The 22,410-nt window shown below is 43.8% G+C and overlaps 2 protein-coding genes across 6 annotated transcripts in view; one reads left to right on the forward strand and one right to left on the reverse strand.

The window, feature by feature from the left end:
* Positions 1-122: 122 nt before the first annotated feature.
* LOC115569924 (zinc finger protein 691) lies at positions 123-6,010 on the forward strand. Of its 2 annotated transcripts, none has more exons than XM_030398157.1 (2): positions 123-530; positions 2,644-6,010. In XM_030398157.1, exons 1-2 carry the CDS (start codon positions 231-233, stop codon positions 3,799-3,801), a joined length of 1,458 nt encoding a protein of 485 aa, XP_030254017.1. In that variant the 5' UTR covers positions 123-230; the 3' UTR covers positions 3,802-6,010. The 2 variants fall into 2 exon arrangements, with proteins under 2 accessions (XP_030254017.1, XP_030254018.1); XM_030398158.1 differs by lacking the exon at positions 123-530 and adding an exon at positions 1,824-2,148.
* Positions 6,011-8,621: 2,611 nt separating this feature from the next.
* rps6ka3b (ribosomal protein S6 kinase, polypeptide 3b) overlaps positions 8,622-22,410 on the reverse strand; it is a 54,705-nt gene continuing 40,916 nt past the window's right edge. For 3 of the 4 annotated variants that reach the window (XM_030398118.1, XM_030398121.1, XM_030398120.1), the window contains 16 exons: positions 21,940-22,046; positions 21,777-21,814; positions 21,519-21,661; positions 21,315-21,385; positions 20,668-20,756; positions 19,677-19,741; positions 19,483-19,585; positions 19,257-19,366; positions 17,332-17,457; positions 17,148-17,237; positions 15,441-15,599; positions 15,178-15,339; positions 14,078-14,154; positions 13,863-13,980; positions 13,269-13,409; positions 8,622-12,227 (listed from right to left, as the gene is read on the reverse strand). In XM_030398118.1, coding sequence (XP_030253978.1) covers positions 12,105-12,227; positions 13,269-13,409; positions 13,863-13,980; positions 14,078-14,154; positions 15,178-15,339; positions 15,441-15,599; positions 17,148-17,237; positions 17,332-17,457; positions 19,257-19,366; positions 19,483-19,585; positions 19,677-19,741; positions 20,668-20,756; positions 21,315-21,385; positions 21,519-21,661; positions 21,777-21,814; positions 21,940-22,046 — 1,722 coding nt within the window. In that variant the 3' untranslated portion in view covers positions 8,622-12,104. The remainder of the gene's footprint in view (positions 12,228-13,268; positions 13,410-13,862; positions 13,981-14,077; positions 14,155-15,177; positions 15,340-15,440; positions 15,600-17,147; positions 17,238-17,331; positions 17,458-19,256; positions 19,367-19,482; positions 19,586-19,676; positions 19,742-20,667; positions 20,757-21,314; positions 21,386-21,518; positions 21,662-21,776; positions 21,815-21,939; positions 22,047-22,410) is intronic. The other variant, XM_030398119.1, reaches the window with a different exon arrangement.

Here is a 22,410-nt window from a genome sequence, read left to right on the forward strand (position 1 = left end):
CAAGGTTTTAATTGTTGAGTGTACCATTACATTTGTCCAGCAGATGGCGCTAAATGAGCCAACATGGCTGCCAGCCGCCATAAATCCCTACAGAAGAAGGAAAATCTCGCTGTGAAGTCTCGCGAGAGTTGAGTTGTTGCAGGAAGAAATTGGTGTAGTCCTGCACGTTTGTTTGTAGGAGTGCAGAAAGTGCAGCTGAGTGTTTTCTAGGGTTTAAAAACAAACAAACAATGGTTCGTGGTTGTGTGTTTCCGAACTGCAGCAACAAGATGACGAGAAACACTCCGCAGAGCTTCCACAGACTACCTGTAGGAAACAGGAGCGTTCTGAAGAAGTGGCTAGGTGTGCTACAAATGGACACTGACGCCTCCGTTCACGCACTGCGCCACGCAGACTACCGCGTCTGCAGTGACCACTTCGAGCGGGAGGACTACTGTCAGCCTCACCGGAGGAGACATCCCATTCCCAAACACTTTTTCCTGAAGAAGTACGCTGTCCCGAGGGTGAAGGAGCTGACTGACAGGCTGGAGGTAATGTCATCAGCTGGTGTTTGTGTTCACCTGACGTCAGTACACGCAACGGAATGACGACATAACCAAGAAGAGTCACTGATCCTGGACCAGTGTTGACTCCATGAGTCAGTCAGAATTTAAAAGAACATGAGAAAATACAGTTCAAGGGGTGAAAACTACAGAAATGTACCTGTTAAAAACGTGTATTCACCTGGAACTTGCATGTGAAGCTTATAAAGGGAACTATTTTCTCTGTTTCTGGGGGCAAATGATGCTGAAACACCTTCATGCTGACTTGATGATATTAGTGAAAATTATGACACAAAGGAAAATTCATAACTGATTCATCAGGCACACTTATCTTGATTGGTAATGTGTTATTTATTTATTTTGCAGAACTATTTTTATAAATCAATGGCTTTTTTTCCCAATAGCTTCCATGTCATGTGACCCAGTGAGTCCAAACTAATGCCGAATTGTACCAGAACACACACAACACACCTCTGCTATCACATTTTACTGCTTCTTCTATTTCATATGAATATTTAGTTTTTTTTCCTAATAATTCTCCTGACAACAAACAAACACACACATATTGTGCTTCATGAAACTGTAAAAACATTTTTTGCTATAACCACTTTGCTATGTAGCTGTTTCCTGTGTGTCCTGTGTAGTGGTAACAATTTTGATGTAAAATAAAAGAAGCCGTATAATCCATTAAAAACAGGAGTGTCTTATTTGTCACATGACATGGAAGCTGTTGAAAAGAATAGCTACATTCTCATAATAAACATTTATATGAAGTAGACAAAGCAGTATAATGTGTCTTAATTGGCCTGTGTAGTGATGCAAAAAGTCTAAAAAAATACTGTTGCTTAATAAATACAGAACACATTAGCGATCGTGATAAGTGTGCGTCATGAAATCAGTTTAGTAGTATCACTAATATCAAGTCAGCATGAAGAAACAGAGATTGTGAAAGAGATTATTTTATGACTTATCCAACCTGCATATGTAGAATCCGACCCAGTGACATAAGCCATTAAAGGGGCAGTATGTAGTTTTGGAGAAGAAACACAACCTCAGAATTGTAATATTTACATTATAAATGACGTAATAATATGTATTTTTCTCCACAACTGAGTTTAGCTGCTCTCAGAGAAAAATACGTTCCCAAAACAGTGTTTTAAGTTAGAGAGGTGGCGGGGTCCGCCTGCACACGTCACAGTTCCCTGTAGTTCCCCAGCTGTTCCCAAGCTGAGCGCAGCGCCGTACCCCTCCGCGCCGGCAGGGGGCGCGCTGTCCCCGCGACGCGCCGCTCGTGTTTTTAATTTCCCAGAAAGAAAATAAGACATTTTGGTTTTAGCTGACATACTGAAGTGTAGTTTCGCCCCTGCAGCGAGCACCGATCCACTTTCTTCTCCCTCGGAACATTTAGATGTGCGTTTCAGCTCCGTGTTCCTTCCGCCAAACAGCCACCTGGTGCCGAGGTTTAAGACACATTTCCGCCTGGAACCTGCAAGTCTGCACGTTAGCTAGCTAGCTGCCGTGTTGCTAAGCTAGCTGCAGTGTTGCACCGAGCTAACCTGGTCAGCGAGGTTCGGCTGTGATGGCTGCCTCCAGCAGCAGAACCATGGTGAGTGTGGGTCAGCGAACCCGTCCAGCAGGGAACACAGTGACGCTGCTTCTCTCTGGACCTGATAGAACAGAACAGAACAGAACACGTGTTTGAACAGGAGCTGGCGTCATAATGTTTACTGTCAACATGTGCTTTTGAGTTTTAGAGATGATTTTGTAGTAAACACGTTCAATTAAAGGCTGTTAGGTATTAATCAGTTAAGAGAACATTTAAAAACAAAAGCAAAAGTTAAAGATCATGTTATGAATCATATCAGGTAGACACAGAAAGACAGGAAGGTGATTTGCAAGATCTTAATTGCATTAAAATCTGCTTGTATGTGACAGTTTTATCCGTGAGAGAAACAGTCTGAGCTGCACACATCGCAGACTTTCATCCGGTGTCAAAGAAAACACCAGACAACTTTTATCTGCAGACGTGGGAGACAAATGTAGAATCTGAATCCTGACACCTCTGATGAGAATCACTGACGCTCTGTTTCTCTCTCGTCAGACGTCTTCTGGAGCGCTGGCGGTCGGAGGCGCTGCTGCTGCGGCGAAAGCAACGTCGTCCTCGGTGGTGTCAGGAAATGGAAACTGGGACGGTGCAGGTGGGATGGACCAGATCACGGTGGTGAGAATAGACGACACACACATCGCGGAGGAGCAGTCTCATGACGCCGGGAAGGGCAAAGACGAGTTTGCAGAGTACTACGACATGGAGTACTCTGTGCCCGGCGAGGACGAGGTGGAGGAAGAGGAGGACAGCGTGTTTGTCATCGAGTACTCGAACCCTGAAGAGGAGGGAGAGAGCTACCAGTTCACCATGTCTGTGGACAGATCGCTGCCCGCCAAAAAGCCAGCAGACAGACATCCTGTGGTCAGCGACGACGTCAGGCCTCCGCTACCTGTGGCGTCCAAACTGTCGAGGCCACAGAGGCCGCGACAGCAGCTGCCGCAGAAGAGGAAGCTGATCTCAGCGGGGGAGGTTAGAACAGAGGAGGTGAGGAAGGAGGAGGTCATCAGCAATAAGAGCGTGTTGGAGCTGGGAGAGAACTACAGCGATGTGATGGAGATGAACTCCGGCGCAGGTAAAGGACTGATGTGCACGCTGTGCCCGCCGCCCGGCCGGCTCTTCAAGAGGGGCTCCGGTCTGGCTGTGCATTTAAAACAAATGCACCTCATGGTGGAGAAGAAGACGTTCTTCTGCACGTGGTGCCAGCAGAGGGTTCGCTCTCAGATCGAACTGGACGCGCACACAAAGCGCCACGCCAACCAGGAGGCGGTGTTCACCTGCCACCTCTGCCCGGCGGAGACGGACGACAAACCGGAGGCGGAGCCGGGGCCGTACAAAGGGTCGAGGATGGGACTGAAGGCTCACCTGGAGAAGGCGCACCCGGGCGTCATCCCCCGCTGTCACATCTGCAACAAAGGCTTCAGGTCGCTCGTGTCGTACCTGGCCGATCAGTTCAGGCACGTCGGCAAGTCGCCGTACTACTGCGGCAAGTGTCAGATCTACGAGATGACGGAGAGGGGGCTGAGCGTCCACATCAAGAACCACAACAAGAAGCAGAAGCTGCAGGAGGAGTCTGCAGGAAACCACCTGCCGCCGTCTGAAGTCCCCGCCGCCGCCGCCGCCGACAACTCCGCCACAGACGACTCCGACTTCTGACACGTTCGGCCTCTCAGATGAATTCTGCAGCTCAGCGACCTCCTCTTCGTCAGAACCACGTCTGACGTTTATGCATCTTTGACTGAACTGAACAGAACTTTGAACACTGATGTTTGTTTTTCATCTACTTTAGGAACTTCTTCTCGTGATCATCTTGTTTTAAATGTGTGCCAAGCGTCGCGTCGAGCGAACACAGTTTGTCATCAGGTTGTTGTCACAGCCTGCGTCTTCAAGCTGATTGGACGTTTGTTTTCTCCGCAGCTTCATTCAAAGGAAAAGAACCAATCATGATGTTTGTTTACAGTAACCACTGCATCATTACATTCTTTCTTTATGATATTATTTCAAAGTGTAAACATCGAACATCACTCACTAACGTTAGCTCTTGTACTTGTCGGGCCGCAGGTGCTTGTTTTTGGTTTTGAGTCCGTTTTGAAACAGGAAGCAGTGACGTGGTCGGCTGGTAACAAACAGCCAAACATCACACTAACATGTCGGAAAACAATTTAGGAGACAACGAACACGATCGCGCCTCCATTTTTACAGTACAGAAACAATATGGTGACAACTTCACGTTCATCATCATCATCATCTCTTAACTGCAGCACTAAAATCCACTAACATATGGTTCTGGATGCATGTGAGGCAGAACCGGGCCGAGCAGCAGAGGAACACGACAGATACGTTTAAATCCTGTTTGAATTGGGCCGTGAATCACACACACGATGATGATGATGAAGAGCTTTTTTAGGCTTGAGGAAGTCACAAACCTGACTTGCAGCGATAGTATCATAAAGTGTCTTTCGATACCAAAGGACTCGTCAGCGTCAGTGAGCCAATAAGCACGCAGCGTGGGCGTTGATCCAGGATGTAACGGTGCTGGTGATTGGCTGTCTCGATGCACGCAGGAAACACGCGAGGAGACGCTAAACATTCACGGGTCGAACGTATAGTTTCCTCCGTTTTCTGTTATTAATAACATCGCCATCGTCAAAGCAAACCACATGAACTCGTTGTGATTTCTTGCCTTCAACACTTGGTGCTATTTAGTCTGATTTTAAATCCGTGGCGACACTAAAGATGCTGCGTGTTCATGCTGCTGCTGAGGCTTTAAGGAAGAAGAGGCAACAACCTTTTTGTTTTCTTGTCATCATGAATTCTTTTATCTTATCTCGGGAAAATAAAGCTTGTTTTTGTCGAGATCCAGAGAAAATCATCCTGTTATCAGAGGAAATGATATGTTGGACCCACGACGGCTGTTTAATCTTACGTTAAATCAGATTTTGAACATTGTCAGATCATTTCTTTGTGCTTAATTTAACTCGTTTCACAAATAATGTGACGGATCTGCAGGACTCAGAACTTAAACCGTGTTCATGAGCAACTTTTAAATCTTTAAATCAAGTGAGTTCAACCAAAAACAAACATGAAATGACTTTGTGAACGTTTGTCCTTCGACTCTGCAGTGAAGCGGCTCATTAAAGCCTCACAGCTGATCTGTGATGATGTTTATGATTAAATCATTAAAATGTTTTAAAATAGCACAAAAGAGCTCCTTGTGACATCCTCACATGTTTTGTTTTGTCCGGCCGAGCATCCAGTAATCTGTTGATGTTGATGTAAAGCAGAGAACTCTAATGACTGTAAATAAGACTCAGGTTGTGAAAGAGAACCTCGGTCGTCGGTGTCGATGCTGCATGTGTGTGTACATACTGTATATTCTGTATTAGAGGACGCTGAATCCTGCGCGGCGCTCTGAGAGAGAGATCGGATCATCTCCATCATGTTTGTGTGCAGACTGACTGAAACACTTCCTGTCCACGTGTTTGATTTCAGGCTGCAGGTTTTGTCCAGCAGAGAGGAACGAAGTGACGAACATTAAAGTATTAACTGGCTCCGTCAGTGTTGATGTGTGAATGTACACACGTTTGTTTCTGTTTTACTGCTGAAAGCACAACTCAGCTTTTAAGTTTATGGATCACAGTTTCAGTGAGCTGTGAAAACGAGCTTCTATGAGAGTGAATCCATCGCAGTGATCAGAAACCTCCTGCATCCCACTTTTACTTTATTTGTTTTTGTTTTTTTTATCCAGCCGTTAATATTTTTTAAGCCACAAATCTCCTGATTCATTTTCTGCAAGTTCTTTCTATCATCACATGTTCACGTACAGATAAATGTGAGAATTCTGCATTAAAATGTCTGAAAACTACTCGAGACGTTTGTTTTATTATCTCCAGTGTTTCCTCCCGTGTCCTCGAGGTGACGGCGCTTTAATCTGCTCGTCTGTCTGTAACTTCAGGAGAGTCAAACAGGAAGGACGACGTCGAGCTGCAGCAGCAACACCTGCTTCCTGTTTCAAAATAAAACTCCAGCTGGTCACATCCTCCACCATGTGGACGACACGGTGGATGAAACCAACTGGACCTTTTGTTCTGTGTGTTGTTGAGTTCTGTTCTCACATCATCTCAGATGTTTCCAACAAAGTTCCAGCAGAGAAATCCTCCAGAGTCCTCGAGGTGACGCTGAGTTTCGGAAGTGTGAGAACCAGACCCAACAGAACCAGAAGAACACTGCAGAACATTAGAGAGTTGAGGTGAAGCTCTGAGTGAAGTCAGCACTCAGCAGAGACTCTGGTTCTGGTTCTGGTTCTCTGTCTCCTCTCTGTAACGTTACGTTCATGAAGTAAAGTCCATTTCCCCTCCAGCTCCAGTCAGCAGTCAACAGAACAGAACAGAACCAGCCGACAGTGGAGGTCAGCTCCGGATCACTGCTGCAGTCAGGCTCATCAACAGGAGTGAAGAGCTCTGCTCCCGTCGGTCAACAGCTCCGGATCAGAACCTGATGAGACTCCTGGTGTTTGTTCCTCCAGACGGTCCGGATCTCAGACGAGTTTCTTTTTTTTCTAAAGATTTATTCTCTGACTCTCCTGGAAGTTTGAGCGACAGGCAGCTAAATGAAACGCAGCGTCACCTCGAGGAAACTTCCGGATCTCTCGGGTCGTTTTTAGACATTTTGATGCAGAAAGTTCACATATTTTATATTCTTAAAGAAGCTTAAAGAACAAGAAGAAACAGGTTCAGTGTGATGGATCTTAAAGGATTCTGCAAGCTGAACTGAATCATGTTTCAGACGGTAAAACATGTAAAAACACAGAACGATTCGGGTCGTTTCCTTCTAGAAAAACGCCAAAATCCATGAAAATGTCGTCACTACAAAAAAGAAAAGGACGGTCGGGTCTTTATTACAGAGTTCAGACTGAACTTGGATTCTTCTCGAGCTTTCGATCAGCTGCTAAACTGACTGTCATGTCAAATTTAAGCCATTTAAAAATCATGTAAATGTAAAAATAATGTAGAAAAGTGATTAAATTAGTGATTTAGCTCAACAGTAGTTCAATCACCTACATTTGAAATCTGTCAATTTAATAATTTAATGATTTATTAAGTGAAAACACCAAAAGTTTGAAGATTTCACTTGTTGCATTTATCAATTGTGGATAAAAATAATCTATTAATGAACCCACAAAACAAATCGATATTTACTTCATCAGTGGTTTAATTTGTTTCGATCATTAAAGAGAAAGGTTAATAATTTAAAAAACAATAAAATATAAATATGAAGGTGAATCTTTATTGTTTTGGATGAAGAAACAAGTATTAAAGGTGCTAAAATCCCTAAAATATCAGCTGAGTTTGGTGCAGAAACACTGAGATTAAATGTTTTTTTATTCGGTATTTTCCTTTGTGTCGTTATTTTTTTTAATTCTCTGACATCATTAAAGGGAAACGCCACTGATTTGTGGAGCGTTGTGTTATTTTTGTTTCCTCATCATAAGTCTGTTTTATTTTGTGATTAAATATTCAGAATTTATATGATGTTATATCAGTTTTTGATGCATCAAAAACTGATATAACATCATATAAATACTGAATATTTAATGAAGCGACTAAAAATGTCATTTTTCCAATTTATACTTTATAATTTTATCCCATAATTCCACTTTTCTAAACTTATGATTCTATTTTCTAACTCACATCTATGACTTTTAACCCATAATTACAATTTTTAAACACATAATTATAACTTTTACTGTTTTTCTACATTCACTGATTTATTATTTTGGTTTGTAAAAATTCTGAAAATAGAGAGAAATGTTTTTAAACGATGTTCGTTTTGTCCAAAACCTCCAAAAAACATTCAAAGTATTTTATTCTATTTGTAATTATTTTATTTCCTTTTCTTTTTTGTAGTGACGACATTTTCATGGATTTTGGCGTTTTTTCTAGAAGGAAACGACCCGAATCGTTCTGTGTTTTTACATGTTTTACCGTCCAAAAAACCCACTCTGTGATTAAATATTCAGTATTTATATGATGTTATATCAGTTTTGATGCCCGAGAAACTGATATAACATCATATAAATACTGAATATTTAATGTAGCGACTAAAAATGTCACTATTTTTCCCATAATTCCACTTTTTTTAAACTTATAATTCTATTTTCTATTTAACTCTATGACTTCTAAATCCCATAATTTCCATTTTTTTCTAATTGTACCTTACTTTTAACCCATAATTACAATTTTTAAACACATAATTATGACTTTTATTGTTTTTCTACATTCATCAATTTATTATTTTGGTTTGTAAAAATTCTGAAATAGAGAGAAATGTTTTTAAACGATGTCCGTTTTGTCCAAAACCTCAAAAAAACATTCAAATTATTCAAACAATTCAAAGGAAAAGCAGCAAATCTTCACAAGTTGGAATCATATTTTATAAACTTTTATATTTTGTGTGCAGAAAAACAGGTAAATGTGTTGAATCAGAGCCGTCGTCATGTGTTTATTAGCTGATTAACCTTTTTATTATTTTTAATAGAAAGTCCAACTCTCACTGCAGGTACAAAAACAGAGAGCTGGTAGCAGCAGGGCTGAATGCGACTGACAGGGAAGAGGAAGAGGAAGAGGAAGTGGAAGAGGAAGAGGAAGAGGAAGAGGAAGAGGAGGAAGAAAGCTGTTCCCCTGTTACAGAAAAAGAAACAAATCATTCCTTTTACATTCCTTTATCCCAGAGCTGTACATCCAAAGACATTTATATATTTCATATTATATATAAAACAGAATCTAACGTCGCCCGGAGCCGTGAGTCCCTTTATGCTGACACACATTCAGAGGAAACAATCATTCACATCAGGGTTTTACAGTCTGAAGGGTCGCGGGAGAACAACCGATGCAGGGTTTCTGTTTTTCTTAGTGCTCGCTGATTGTCGACAGGCGAGAGGAGGCACACGTCCTGAACACTGAAGCAACAACACACGGCTTTAATAGGCTCTAAAATCAGAACACAGAAGAAGTTCTTGGAAGAAATGGCCAGAATTCAAAGGAGGCAGCGTCACCGCTAACTGCTGCTCAGCTCTGTTAGGCTACAAGCTAGCCGGGGAGCTAAGTGGTCGCGTAGAGCCGGAATATTTTCACATCTCACTCTGTGAACCTGTGAGGCGACGGCGGGAAGACGAACCAGGACTGTCGTGTTTTTAACGAGGCGATTAAACTCGTTTCAGTTCAGGGGAAAGAGAGAAACTCGAGTGAGACGTGAGCGGTTCTGTTTTTCTGCTCCGCCAAGAAAACAGGAGTAAAAATACTGAAGTGGTTTCATGAGTGTGACAGTCAGCTAGCTGGTTAGCATGCTAACATCTCTGACGCTGTTGTCTCTGAAATTCTGGCCAAATCTTATGATTTGCTCCTTTTGTAATTAAAGGTGCAGTTCACCCAAACTACAGAAGAACTTTAAACCCAAACTTTCATCGTTTGAATCATTTTAGAATAATTCTGACAAAGTTTCCTGACGTTGACACAGTTATATTTATATCACAAGTCGCCTGATAGTTTGTGTGAATATGCGCTTTACTTACACAAACTTCCAGAGCAGAACATTTGTATTTTTGGACTTTTAAATCACCCAAAATGTTAAAATGAACCAGTGCATGAAAAAATCAGTGTTTCACCTTTGTAAGCAGTGCTTTAATTGTGGTACTTTTACATTGTTGTGGTGCTTTTACTCCAGTAAAAGAGCTTCGTCTGCTGATTTGATTTTAACATTAAGTCCTCAATAATAAACATGATAATAATATAAGTAATCTTTGTAATTTGGGTGAACTCTGACGTCGTCTCTGCAGTTGAAGTCTGGGTGCAACTGGAATGTTTGGAAATGAACCCAGAGCTTCTTTTTTTTTTCCTGCTACACTTTTTTTTTTTTTTGTCTTTTAAAGGTTTTTGCTGACAGAAGATCTTCATCACGAACACGAAGCGATGCCTCAGGAAGAGCTCGACGTTTTAAAACACAGTAACAGAGACTTCTGGTGATGAAACGCCTCCTCGCCTCCCGTCGCTCGGTGTGCTTGTCGCGTACATCTCTCCCCGGGTGGACGTATAAAAATGCATTGTGTTGATTCGTAGAAACCTGAGTTGCTCGACATGTTTATATATTTACAGTTCAGCTCCCGTCTGCTGCACATAGAGATGATCAGTCGGCTCGAACAGAAGAAGGTCAGAGGCTGATCCCGGGTCAGTCAGGAAGAATCCAACGTTTCACCCACACGTTCTCTTGTGTTTGTTGTGCTCCAGTTAAAGACACTTGTTGTTTAAATTTACGTCTTAAAGCTGCACAAGGAGAGATTTCTACATTAAATGCACCAAAACGATCATCTCATCAGCCTCAAACATACTTTAGATTCCAGACTATTTCCTTTCCTGCCCACTGATTACTTTACTCCACCACATCGATCTGAAAGCTTTAGTTGCTTCAAATGTAAACAAACAGTCAAATCAAATTAATAGACTGAGCTAACAGTCTCCCATGATGCCTTGTGGGAATTACGGGTGTGACTTTACAGCGATCGGAGTGTCGAATCAGCCTGAAGACATAAACTACTAACACTGTTATTATTGCTTAGCTAACGTCTCTGAAGCCTTGCAGGAGCTGCCGGTGTGTCACTTATTACAATACTCTTCAAACTGTCACTTTAAATAAATCCACAGTAACCTCACGATGAAGTCTGTGGACAGAAGTGCTTCAAACATTACAGCCACCAGAGGGCGCCACGAAACGCAAACTTTCCTTGTGCAGCTTTAAAAACAAACTAAATATAAAATAAAGGCAGAAATCTGCTTCTCTCTTAATTAATGTGCTCAAATTCTAAGTTTCTCACTTTGTTTCAGTGAGTGAAAACTTGTGTTAACTCACGCTGGACGTCTGAACTCATCCCATGAAAAGACTAAAAACCAAACACAGATTTATCTTCTTGTTGTGGATTAATCCACCGCTGAAAGTAGTCCCTGTTTCCTCCTCGGTTAGGAATCATTTGGCCTGTTTTCTAAAGATAAAAACAAAATATTTTTGAGGTGTTTTTCAGGATTTACATCTTTGAGAAGAACGTGGAGCTGAGAGCGACAGACAGGAAGTCAGACAGCGCTGGTTTTGGTCTTTTCAGAGGATTTGTTGACGTGAAACCAGCTTGATTTCAGGCCTAATATTAATTCAAGTTTTTGAGATTCATACGTCAACTCTTGGACCAACACTTGATTTCGGAAATTAAGTCAAAGAAGAACCAGTTTCCTTTTTGTTCCTTGTGTTTTTTTGCAGCTGACAGGTAAAATACTGGATCCTGGACGTGTGAAATGTAGAAACTTCTGCTCCTGAGATCCCAAAATCATCATCAGAACTGCGGTTTGAGTAAATGCTTCTGTTAAAAGTCCTGATTTCTGCAGGTGAATCTTCAGAGCGGCCTGAACATGAACCTGCTTCCCGCCTGCTGTCCTTCTCTGCAGACGCCGTCATCTCGGAGGCTACTTGAGGTTTAAATAGCGGACCTACAGCTACGCAGAACCATGACGACAGTATAACGACGATGATCCTAGCTCTTTAAATGCATACATTAGATTACCGTGTTCCTATGTTCAGATTTCCTGTTGAAGTAAATAAATACAGTACTTTTCATTTTCCTGACGCGCGCTCGGACTCAAGGCGGCGCTGATTGTCCGAAGCAAAAAAGAGTCGGCTCGGTCCGGCTGCCGATCGGTGATGCTAAAGCTGAGAAGTAAGCCGCCACGAGATCCAATCAGAAGAGTCCGTTAAGGTGCAGGGATGGCGAGGGGGTTGGTGGCGGTCTCCGTGTTCCTATTTGGCGTTAGCGGTTCTTGGGTCCATCAGTAGTCTGTCCCACCGGAGGAGGAGTGGGGGAGCGAGGGTCCGGCGGAGGTCAGAGAGAGGTCATATTGAGGGAGGGCTGACGGGGTCAAAGGTCACAGAGCGGTGGAGGTGATCTTCTTCATCCCTCGCCGCTGAGCCAGAGTGGAGCAGCCCACCGGCTCCAGGATCGGCGGGACGTTCCTGTTCAGGGCGGAGTAGGTGGCGGCCATCGCACCCTGAGGAGACGGAGAGGCAGAGAGATCAATCAGCTGATTTATCCTGCTTCAGTGACACGCATGTCAACGATGTACTGATGATGTGATGTCGCTAATTATTCTCCTCCTTCACACTCGTCTGCACGAAATCATTTTAACTCACACGGAGGATTTGTGCCGATTTGTTTCCATGATGCTGTAATCAGTGTTGTTTTTGGCAGTGATTTTAGATTTAGTCTCAGTCTTTTGGACTGAAATGCTTTTCAGTTTTAGTCAAATTTTAGTCACTTCTATATGTGATAGTTGTTGTCCAGTTCTAGTCGACGAAAACTCAAACAGGTTTTAGTCAGTTTAAGTTAAAAAACAAAAAAAACAAAAGAAGAAGTATAGTCTTTTATCAAATTAATTCAGGTCAATCAAAAGATCTACAAGCTCACAATGTGTTGAACTTGTAGATCTGCTATTTTCCCAACTTATGTGTGACACTCTTTTATGATGAAGTCGGGCATCAATTCATGAAAAAACAGTTGAGATGTGCTGATTGTTATTCTATACCTTGTGGTTTTGTACACTTAAATTGTTCAATAAAAAAAAAGTGACAATGAATTTGTTTTCAAAATAAGAGCTTTACATTGCACCCTATTGGAGTTTAGAACTGGGGTCTTAGTGGAGGGCTTTTAATTTGAAAGTAGCGACCGTTGCTAGCTTGCTGCTACATCAGCAAGTAAACAACGAAGAAGACAGCTACAGCAACCGAGGAGACGTTAGCATCTCCCGGTCTCAGCGGCTGTCCAGGTGCTACACGAACATTAAGCAGAAATGTCTGACAGACCACTCACTAACATTTACGTCCATTCTCGTCTCGTCAATGAAAACTCACACACGTCTCGTCATGTTTTAGTCATCAAAGAGCCGCGTTTATCTCGTCACCGCCTCGTTATCGTCATGAAAAACAGGGGCGTCAACGAAAGAATTTCGTCATCGTCGACAAAAACAACACTGGCTGTAATGATCGGACAAATCTGATTCATATGTGTGTGTGTGTGTGTGTGTGTGTGTCACCTTGACCAGGTGAGGCGCGTCCTGTCTGTTGAGGGTGTACTTGGGCAGCTGGTCTCTGTGCGTCACCCAGGGGTGTCGGAGGACCTGACCCGCCGTCAGCCGCCGGTGGGGGTCGACGTGCAGCATCTTAGACACCAGATCCTGAGGAGGTCAGAGGTCACACGAGAGCGCAGGGTCAGAGAGCAGGACGACGGTGACGGTGTGAGGAAGAGACAAACACCAATGTAGATGCTTTAAAGGAACATTTCACCCAAAACTCTTTATCTCCGCCGTCCACAAAACACTTCTGGAGCTTCACAGTGTTCTTCTAGACAACCAAAGTAGCTGGAGACTTAAAAAAGGAACTTAAAATGGCTCCATGTCTGACGTTACCCCAGATTACACCCTCGGCATGCTGTCGAGGCGAGGTGGATGCTAACACTTAGCTTAGCAGCTACAGTGAAGATTTCATCTTAACAAATGGTGTAAATAAAGTATTCTTAAATCAGTTTGTGTTCTCCGGACTTACAGAGGCTTGGATTGCTCCAGAAATGTTTGGTTCTGTTCCATTTTTTGGGTGACCTGCTCCTTTAAGACCTGAGAGCAGATCCTCACCTTGGCCTCAGTCGACACGGAGGTCCAGTATCCTCCGGTGAGCGAGAACTTCCCGCTGCCGATACGAGCCAGAATCTCCTCCGGCGTGTCCTCGGGACCGTTAGCGAAGGGAGTGAAACTGGAGACGGACGAGGAGAGAAAGGATGAATATTCAGATAAGCGAGCGTTTTAGTCAGATCTCTGATTTCTAATTTCAACATGACATGAACTCCCACCCTGTCAGCATGGTGTACAGCAGGACTCCCAGACTCCAGATGTCACAGGCTGCATCATAACCCTGCTTCTTCAACACCTGCAGGAAACACACACACAACACCAGCTTCATGTTTCAGCTCCTACATAAAAACATCTGTTCTGTAATGAAGAGCGTCAACACCTTCTCAACCACGTAGCTTATATCTTTTATGCATAACTTAAGACCTGACAGCTGGCGTTCGCTCGCTTTTGTTGTGTCTCAATTCAGTGTCTGAATCCTTCAGATGGAGCATTTAAAGGACAATTATGTCACAACGCCACGTGAAGGCTCCTCCAGATGCTCCTTTGTTTCCCTGTTTTTGGAGGATGCACCGCTACGATCCTTCATGGTCTCACATATCCGCCCGAAAAAGAAGAAAGAAAGAGAGAAAATGGCAACATCACGTGGCGTAGATCGTCACTTTCGCGGGCCTGGGTGGCAGAAATCGTGACGTAAGGGTAAAACATCTGGTGACGCAACCAGGAAGGTCTCTCTGAAGGACTCGCCTTCGAAGACCGCGAAGGCGAGTCCGTCAGAGGATGCAGAACCTGAACTGAAACACAGACCTTGTTAACCTCGTCAGCCTTTGGAGCATTTACTGGTCGCGTCACCAGATGTTTTACCCATACGTCATGATTTCTGCTGCCCAGGCCCGCGAAAGTGACGATCTACGCCACGCAATGTCGCCGTTTTCTCTCTTTGTTTCTTCTTTTACAGGCACGCAAAGAATCCTGAGATATGTGAGGCCACGAAGGATCGTAGCGCTGCATCCTCCAGAAACAGGGAAAAGAAGGAGCATCTGGAGGAACGTAATTGGTCTTCAAATGCTCCTCTGAAGGATGCAGGCCTGAACTGAGACACAACATCAGATAAACAGAAGTAATGACTGAAAACTACGGTGGCCCTGAGAGCTCAATACACTGCAACCTGAGAAAACATCCCCAACAATTTGACAGGCAGGAGAAAGTACACAAAACCTCGATCTGACCTCCGACTTTATCTTTATTTGCTTGTTTTCTTTGCTGAGGTCAGAAGATAAAAACATCTCAGGGCACGGAGTGAGAAATGACCACGAGGTACCTCGGGTGCGACAAAGTTGGCGGTGTAACACGGCGTCATGAGCAGGCCGTTCTCTGCTCTCAGCTGTTTGGCGAAACCAAAGTCGCAGATCCTGATGGACTCGGCGTTCCCGCTCTCGTCCACGTAGAGGATGTTGCTGGGCTTCAGGTCTCTGTGCACCACCTGCACACACCACAGAACCAGGTTCAATCAGGTGTTTACCGACAGGTACGGACTCAGGAAACAACCAAAACAAAGAGATAAAGCAGCAGACGGAGACGTACCCCCTGTACATGCAGGTACTCCACCGTCTTGGTGATGGTGTAGAGGACGGCGCTCGCTTCTCTCTCTGAGAAAAACTTCTGCCGCAGGATTTTGTCGAGCAGCTCGCCTCCTTTCATCAGCTCCGTCACCAAGAACACCGACCGGCCGTCGTCGTACACCTACCGCATGAAAACAACACAAACAACACTTTATTTAGTCACTCGCTCGCTGATTCAGTCGCTTTGCTCATTCAGAGCGGCTGAATTTAGATCTCAGCGCCGTCGTCGGTCAATAAAACATGCAGTGTGAGAATTATGGATCTAACAGGCAGTTTTGTGGATGTGTAGGCGGCAAGTCATTACAATAAAAAGCAACTTAGAGATGATGCACATGTTCAGACTGAAAGGTAGAAAGGACGAGTCGGGATAAAAACAGCAGAGAAGAGAAGAGGAACTAAACTACAGCTCTGTGTTTATAATATCCAAACAAAGACGTGAATCATCAGCAGCAGGAACGAACACACACAGTGAATGCAGATTTTAATTGTTTTTAGTTGCTGCAAGTGACTCAAGTGAGGGCATTTTCACCCGGCAGCACGACGGTATTTTTAACTCTTATTAAGAATGAGTCACTGAGAAGTGAAGCTGACCAACTAACAAACTGAAACCATCAGGATCCAAACAGGAAGAGGACTGAGTGGTCCTGCAGATATTCAGGTGGATCAGGGATAACGACTGACATGAAACTTTAGATTTAGTCAAGTTTATACCAACACTACCAAGGTCGAATTTAAAGGGATGTTCCGGTGTAAGTTTAATCCATGGTCTAAATCACTGTGAAACTGTGTTAGACTCCCTCTCGAGAGATCAAGTTAGCAGACCGCTAATTTACGGAGTTTTATCAACCTCAGAAACGACAGCACGACAACAATACACTGCAGTAAATGGATCCAAATATAAACCGCCACCAAAAAGCCACAAATAATGCTCAGAACAGCACCAAACTTCAGCAACAGTACAAATAGGGTCTCAGCACATAGTCCGGGGCATCTAACCTCCGCTAGCTTAGCTGGATTTCTACTGAAAAGCTGACTAAATTTACCACTCTTCTGCAGCAGCTTCCTGTTGACGGGAAGTCCCGACGAGTCGATTACCGAGTGCAGTAGAGTTCATGGATGAAAATGTATGATTATGACTCCATGGAAAAGCAATCAAAGTTCATATGTGTCTTACCTGCCAGTTTATAACAGTTATTATCGAGAGCGGACAGGGAAAAGAACGGAATTGAGCATTTCTAACCGCACTCGGTAATCGTCGCGTCGGGACTTCCCCGACCCGGAAGCTGATGGAGGAGAGTTGAAATCTGTTTTTAGCTTCCCAATAGAAATCCAGCTAAGCTAGTGGAGGTTAGATGCCCCGGACTATGTGCTGAGACCCTATTTGTACTGTTGCTGAAGTTTGGTGCTGTTCTGAGCATTATTTGTGGCTTTTTGGTGGCGGTTTATATTTGGATCCATTTACTGCAGTGTATTGTTGTCGTGCGGTCGTTTCTGAGGTTGATAAAACTCCGTAAATTAGCGGTCTGCTAACTTGATCTCTCGAGAGGGAGTCTAACACAGTTTCACGGTGATTTAGACCATGGATTAAACTTACACCGGAATATCCCTTTAACACCTAAAATAAGCTAAATTAAAAGACAGTAAGTATGATGAGTGTTCTGTGACTCACGTCCTTCAGGGTGATGATGTTGGGATGTTGTCCGTATCTCAGCAGGATCTCCACCTCCTCCGTCGGGTCTCTCTTGGCCTTGTTGATGATCTGTAACAGGGTCAAACTTCCTGAGTCTGCAGTCCAGGATAAAGATAAACACAGACGTCACGCTGCACGACTCTGGATGTTGTCGTGTTCCTACCTTGACTGCGTACTCCATGCCGGTTCCTTTGTGTAGGCAGCGCTTGCAGATGGAGTAGGACCCGACGCCGATGTCCTCTTTAATCTCGTAGGCGTCTGAAAACTGGGATGTGCTTCTGTGCAGCTGCTAAAGCCAACACACAAAAACAGTGACACAAACATTTAGGATGACGCTCGTTGACTCAGGAATGAAGACGGTCCTGGATTCATCACGCTGCTCGTCACCTGACTGATAGAATCTGAGGTGTTTCTGGTCTTTCACCTTCTCGTAATCTGGCGTTTAATCCTAACGTGTCTCCTTTCTGCCGGCCCATAATGCCGTGCAGCGTTGATGCTTCGCAGAGTGAAAGGAAACGACCTTTTATGGGTGCGCAGTGAGCTCTCCACCCCCGCTGCTCTTCATTAAAGGTGGAGATGTTTACCAGACGTTCATTCTGTCAATACGACCACTTAGTCCTCGTCCTTGAAGGCTTTTCTCTGGTGAATGTGTGCATTACAGAAAATAGTTTGGATGGGCAGGCGCTCCCTCTCGTCTGTTTTCTGTAGTTTAAAGAGATTCACTAAGAGGCTCTGAGTGTTTGTTGGGGATGCTTCCTGCTCCGCATCACAGAGGAGGAACAGTCCACACTGTTTGAAATGTGAGTTGTTCAAAAGAAGAGCGTTCTTTGAAGCTCCTCTGCTCTGAAAGCCGCGCTTCCACCTTAATTACACGGACGTTTGAGTCCCAGGAACGACTTTTTTTAAGGAATTAAAAGCCTGTTGTGGTTTAAAGACCTGTGAAGATTTGTCAGCTGAAGTTAAAGCTGTAATATTCTGCATTAAAATGTCTTTGTTTTAAAAGTTGTTAAGTAGTGTACTAATGTTATCCCAGCAGAAAAGTTTCCTCGAGGTAACGTTGCTTTTCATTTGGTCGCTATAACTCCAGCAGCTAGTCGGCAAATTATGTAAATAAAACTGTCACACATTAACTCGTCGGTGAATTTGTGTCTGAGTCACTTTGAATAGATTTTCATCAGCAGTGGTTGATGTGTTTAAATTCAGATCAACCTCTGACTGAGACAAGATAACGTCCCCAACACGCGGGAACAAACGAGATGAGTTCCTGGAAAGTTTTCACATTCTTGGGGAAAGTTCTGTGGTATATTTCTTTTCGAGTTGTGTCCTAAATTATCTCAAATGTTTCTCGAGGTGACGCTGAGTTTCATCTGCTCGTCTGTCTGTAACTTCAGGAGAGTCAGAGAGGAAGGAAGTGTGAGAACCAGACCCAACAGAACCAGAAGAACACTTTAGAACCTTAGAGAGTTGAGGTGAAGCTCTGAGTGAAGTCAGCACTCAGCAGAGACTCTGGTTCTGGTTCTGGTTCTCTGTCTCCTCTCTGTAACGTTACGTTACTGAAGTAAAGTCCATTTCCCCTCCAGCTCCAGTCAGCAGTCAACAGAACAGAACAGAACCACCCGACAGTGGAGGTCAGCTCCGGATCACTGCTGCAGTCAGTGAAGACAAATCACCTTTTTAATCCCACAACTTACAAAGTCGTCTCTGAGCTGTAAACGGCTCCGGATCAGAACATAGATCCCCCCAGTTTTTATACGTCAACATCCCAATGATCGCAAGTTCCGCCATTTGGTTTTCCTGTACTTTTGGAGCTAACTAAGCCGGGAGCAGAGACATTTCTGGTGACAAGATAACGTCCCCAAAACAGAATTTGGACCCTGGTCCCTGACGCGGGAACAAACCGAGTTCCTGGAAAGTTTTCACACTCTTGGGGAAAGTTACTTTGGTGGAAACGCAGCTACAAGAAATAAATCTTCGGCACTTGAAGGTTGTTGTTTCTTTGTCCTTTCTGAATTTGGTTTCCATGAATTCAGAGACTTTGTAGTTTTGAAGATTATGAGACTTTGGAGACGTATGGAGGTGTGTGCGTACCTGAACAATAGTATTGGGTAGTGGTTGCGTGTCCTCTTCTGTTATGGCCACAAAGCTGAATCCTCTGAACAGCTGATGGGCGTTGGCGCTGGGAGGAACCCCCGGAGAGTCTGACACACAAACACAAACAGCTGTTGAAGCTCAACGCTCGACAGAATCAGCTTTAATTCAGAGTGTGTTTCAGCTCGGAGGTGCGTGAAGGAGGAGAGGGAGCGAGAGTCGGTACCTCTGGGTGTTTTCGCCGTGAACTCTGGATCGAAATAGAAAGTGTCGTCAGGTCGTCCTGCAGCCGGTTTGAAGGGAGGGTGGAGCTCTCGACGGAAGAGTTTCTACAGGGACGAGGAAATGTGACACAGCTCAGAGTTAAAGACAGAATCATAAAGTAATATGATGTTTTATTCACTGGACGGAGACACTGACATTCCAGTCGATGGTGCAGAAGAACTGATGCCTCTTGATCTCCTCCACGCCGTCCGGTCCGGCTCCTGCAAGTAAACACAACGCGAGCCGTCAGTCCTCACATTCTGTCAGATTCCGCCACATCAAACGCCACGTAAAACTTTAAAAACACCTCAAAAATGTATAGATTCACTTTTAAAACGTGCCAAATAATTCACTAGAACAGGAAGCGGTCCAGTCCGAACTCATCAGTCGCCTTCAGTTTTCAGACTTCATAGGTATTTGTGACGGTTGTAAATCAGGTGAGTGGACGCTGACCATAAAATTATAGAATCTAACAGGAAAGAGTTTTTATTTACGTTGGAATCAAGTCAGTGTGTTGATCGTTAAGCTCCTGTAAAACTGCCAAGAGACCGATCAATGCTTTAATTGTGTTTGTGTGTAAAGAATTCAGCTCTTCCTTCATGTTTTAAGAAGCATCAACGATCCGGTTTCCTTTCTTCTTTTATAAAATCTGACTTTAAAAGCCGTCATCAAAACAAAAGATCAGGATCGATACAGCAGAATTATTCCATACATTCTTCTACCTTTTTCAAAACATGGTGCCTACATTACCCACAATGCACCTGGGCCCCAACACATGTAAACACACTGTAATGTGTAAAATTGAATGTGAGGATTTGCTGCTTTCCTTTGTCATTAATTATAATAAATGAAGAGTTTTGGACTGTTGGTTGAACAAAATACGCAAAAAGAAGACGTCGCTTTTGGTTTTGAAATTATTGTAATGAGCCTTTTGCACATTTTTTGACATTTGTAGACTAAACATTTAATGTGTTACATCTTGAAAATAATACAAATAATAATCAGTTGCAGCCTTGAAACTGTCGTATTCGGAAATGTTGAGATGCAGCTTTTTCTGGTACGAGTGGACAAACGCTTCCTGCTGTGGCGACCTTTTTATTTCTATGTTGTTTTGTTGTTTTTGTGTACGTTGTTCTGGAAGTTTTACCTAATCTGTTGGAGGGGTTGCGTTTGAAAAGGTTCCTGAGGAGACTCTGAGCTTCTGAACTCAAAAACTGCGGCATCCCCAACTTTGCTCTGCAGAAACAAAAACACACAAAAAGACACAAAAAGATTGATGAAATAAAAATAAAAGCCGAGGACAGAATAACTGCAGTGTTATCAACTGTCAGTATTGTATGTCCAAACTGAAAGTATCTGAAAGACTAGACGACGATATGACACACACACACACACACACAGACACACACACACAGGAAACACACTCAGCAGTCTGCAGAAAGCACGCTCAGCATTTTCCTCCACAGACGCTGAGAGTGAAAGAGAGACGTCAGAGGAAGAAGGACAGGATAATATTTCCTGCGAATCGTTTCTCTTTCAGCGTCTCCTCCCTCGCTGCTCTGAGTTTCCATCAGGACACTTGAGTCTGCTCCTCTTATCTCTCTCTCTCCTCCTCCTCCTCCTCCTCCTCTTCCTCCTGAGTGCTGCACTTCATCTCCTCTTGAATAAACCCTCCACTTCCCCCCCGGGCGGACTCGCTGGAGGAGAGTCTGAGGCTGATGTGCAGTGGAGCTGTAATAAAAGCTGTTAGGAGGTGATTGGATCAGAGCGTACCGGCGGTGTAAAGTGTCTTACTTGAGGATCATGGTCATCGTCTCTTTCCGGTCTTTGCCTTGAAACGGCAGCGTTCCCGTCAGCATCTCGAACTGAGAGGAAGAACACGACGAAGATGACGGGTTACAAACTTCTTACTCTTGTTTCCGGTCAAATATCAACCAGAGTTGTGATAAATTGATGTAGAACGTGGAGGGAATGATTAACCCAGCGGCGTCCTCTCACCATGAGCACGCCGTACGACCACCAGTCGGCGCTGTGGGTGTGTCCTCGCCGGTTCACCACCTCGGGCGCCATGTACTCCACCGTCCCACAGAAGGAGTACGCCTTGTTCTCGTGGTCTATGGACTCCTTACTGAGGCCAAAGTCTGAACACACACACGCACACACAGAAATCAGTGATAAAACAGTTATCAGACTTTATGGCAGCTCGAGTAACACACACACACACACACACACACACACAGGTGTAATATTACGTACCCGTCAGCTTGATGTGTCCCTCCTCATCGAGCAGGATGCTGAAATAACAGAAAAGCTTTTATTGTATTTTAAAGGAAACGGTTATAATGCAGCACGCATGTGTGTGTGTGTGTGTGTGTGTGTGTCTGTGTGTGTGTGTGTCTGTGTGTGTGCGTGTGCATACTTCTCTGGCTTCAGGTCTCTGTAAATGATTCCCAGGCTGTGAAGGTGATCGAGGGCGAGAGCGAGCTCAGCCAGGTAAAACTTTACATCCTCCTCTGTGAACATTACCTGCAAGACACACACACACACACACACACACACACACACACAGATATGTAGTCAAATAACTCACAGGGTCATAACTAGTTTGAAGAAATCGTTTTTTTACCTACATTTAAAGCAGAAATGTGTGATGTCATAAATATAATAATATAATTAAAGTAAAAACTTTCATAATTATGATATTCAAAGTCCAAAATATAAAATAAAGATCATAATTATGGGCTATTAAGTCAAATTTATGACATAAAAAATCCAAAATACTAAATGGAATTAAATTATTGCGAAATGTGCGTTGCTTCTAAAGTATTTCCAGTAAAATAGCGCTGCAGTTATTCTCCTGAGGACTGAAGTAGCAGAGGACTAAAAGGTG

This window comes from Sparus aurata, chromosome 19, assembly GCF_900880675.1.
Source record: "Sparus aurata chromosome 19, fSpaAur1.1, whole genome shotgun sequence".
NCBI classification, from domain to species: Eukaryota; Metazoa; Chordata; class Actinopteri; order Spariformes; family Sparidae; genus Sparus; species Sparus aurata.

Bases quoted from the DNA above. Each gene is read 5' to 3' on its own strand.
- LOC115569924 (XM_030398157.1), top strand. From the start codon at position 231: ATGGTTCGTGGTTGTGTGTTTCCGAACTGCAGCAACAAGATGACGAGA. The intron at 531-2,643 runs GTAATGTCATCA...CTCTCTCGTCAG, and splicing joins AGCTGACTGACAGGCTGGAG to ACGTCTTCTGGAGCGCTGGC.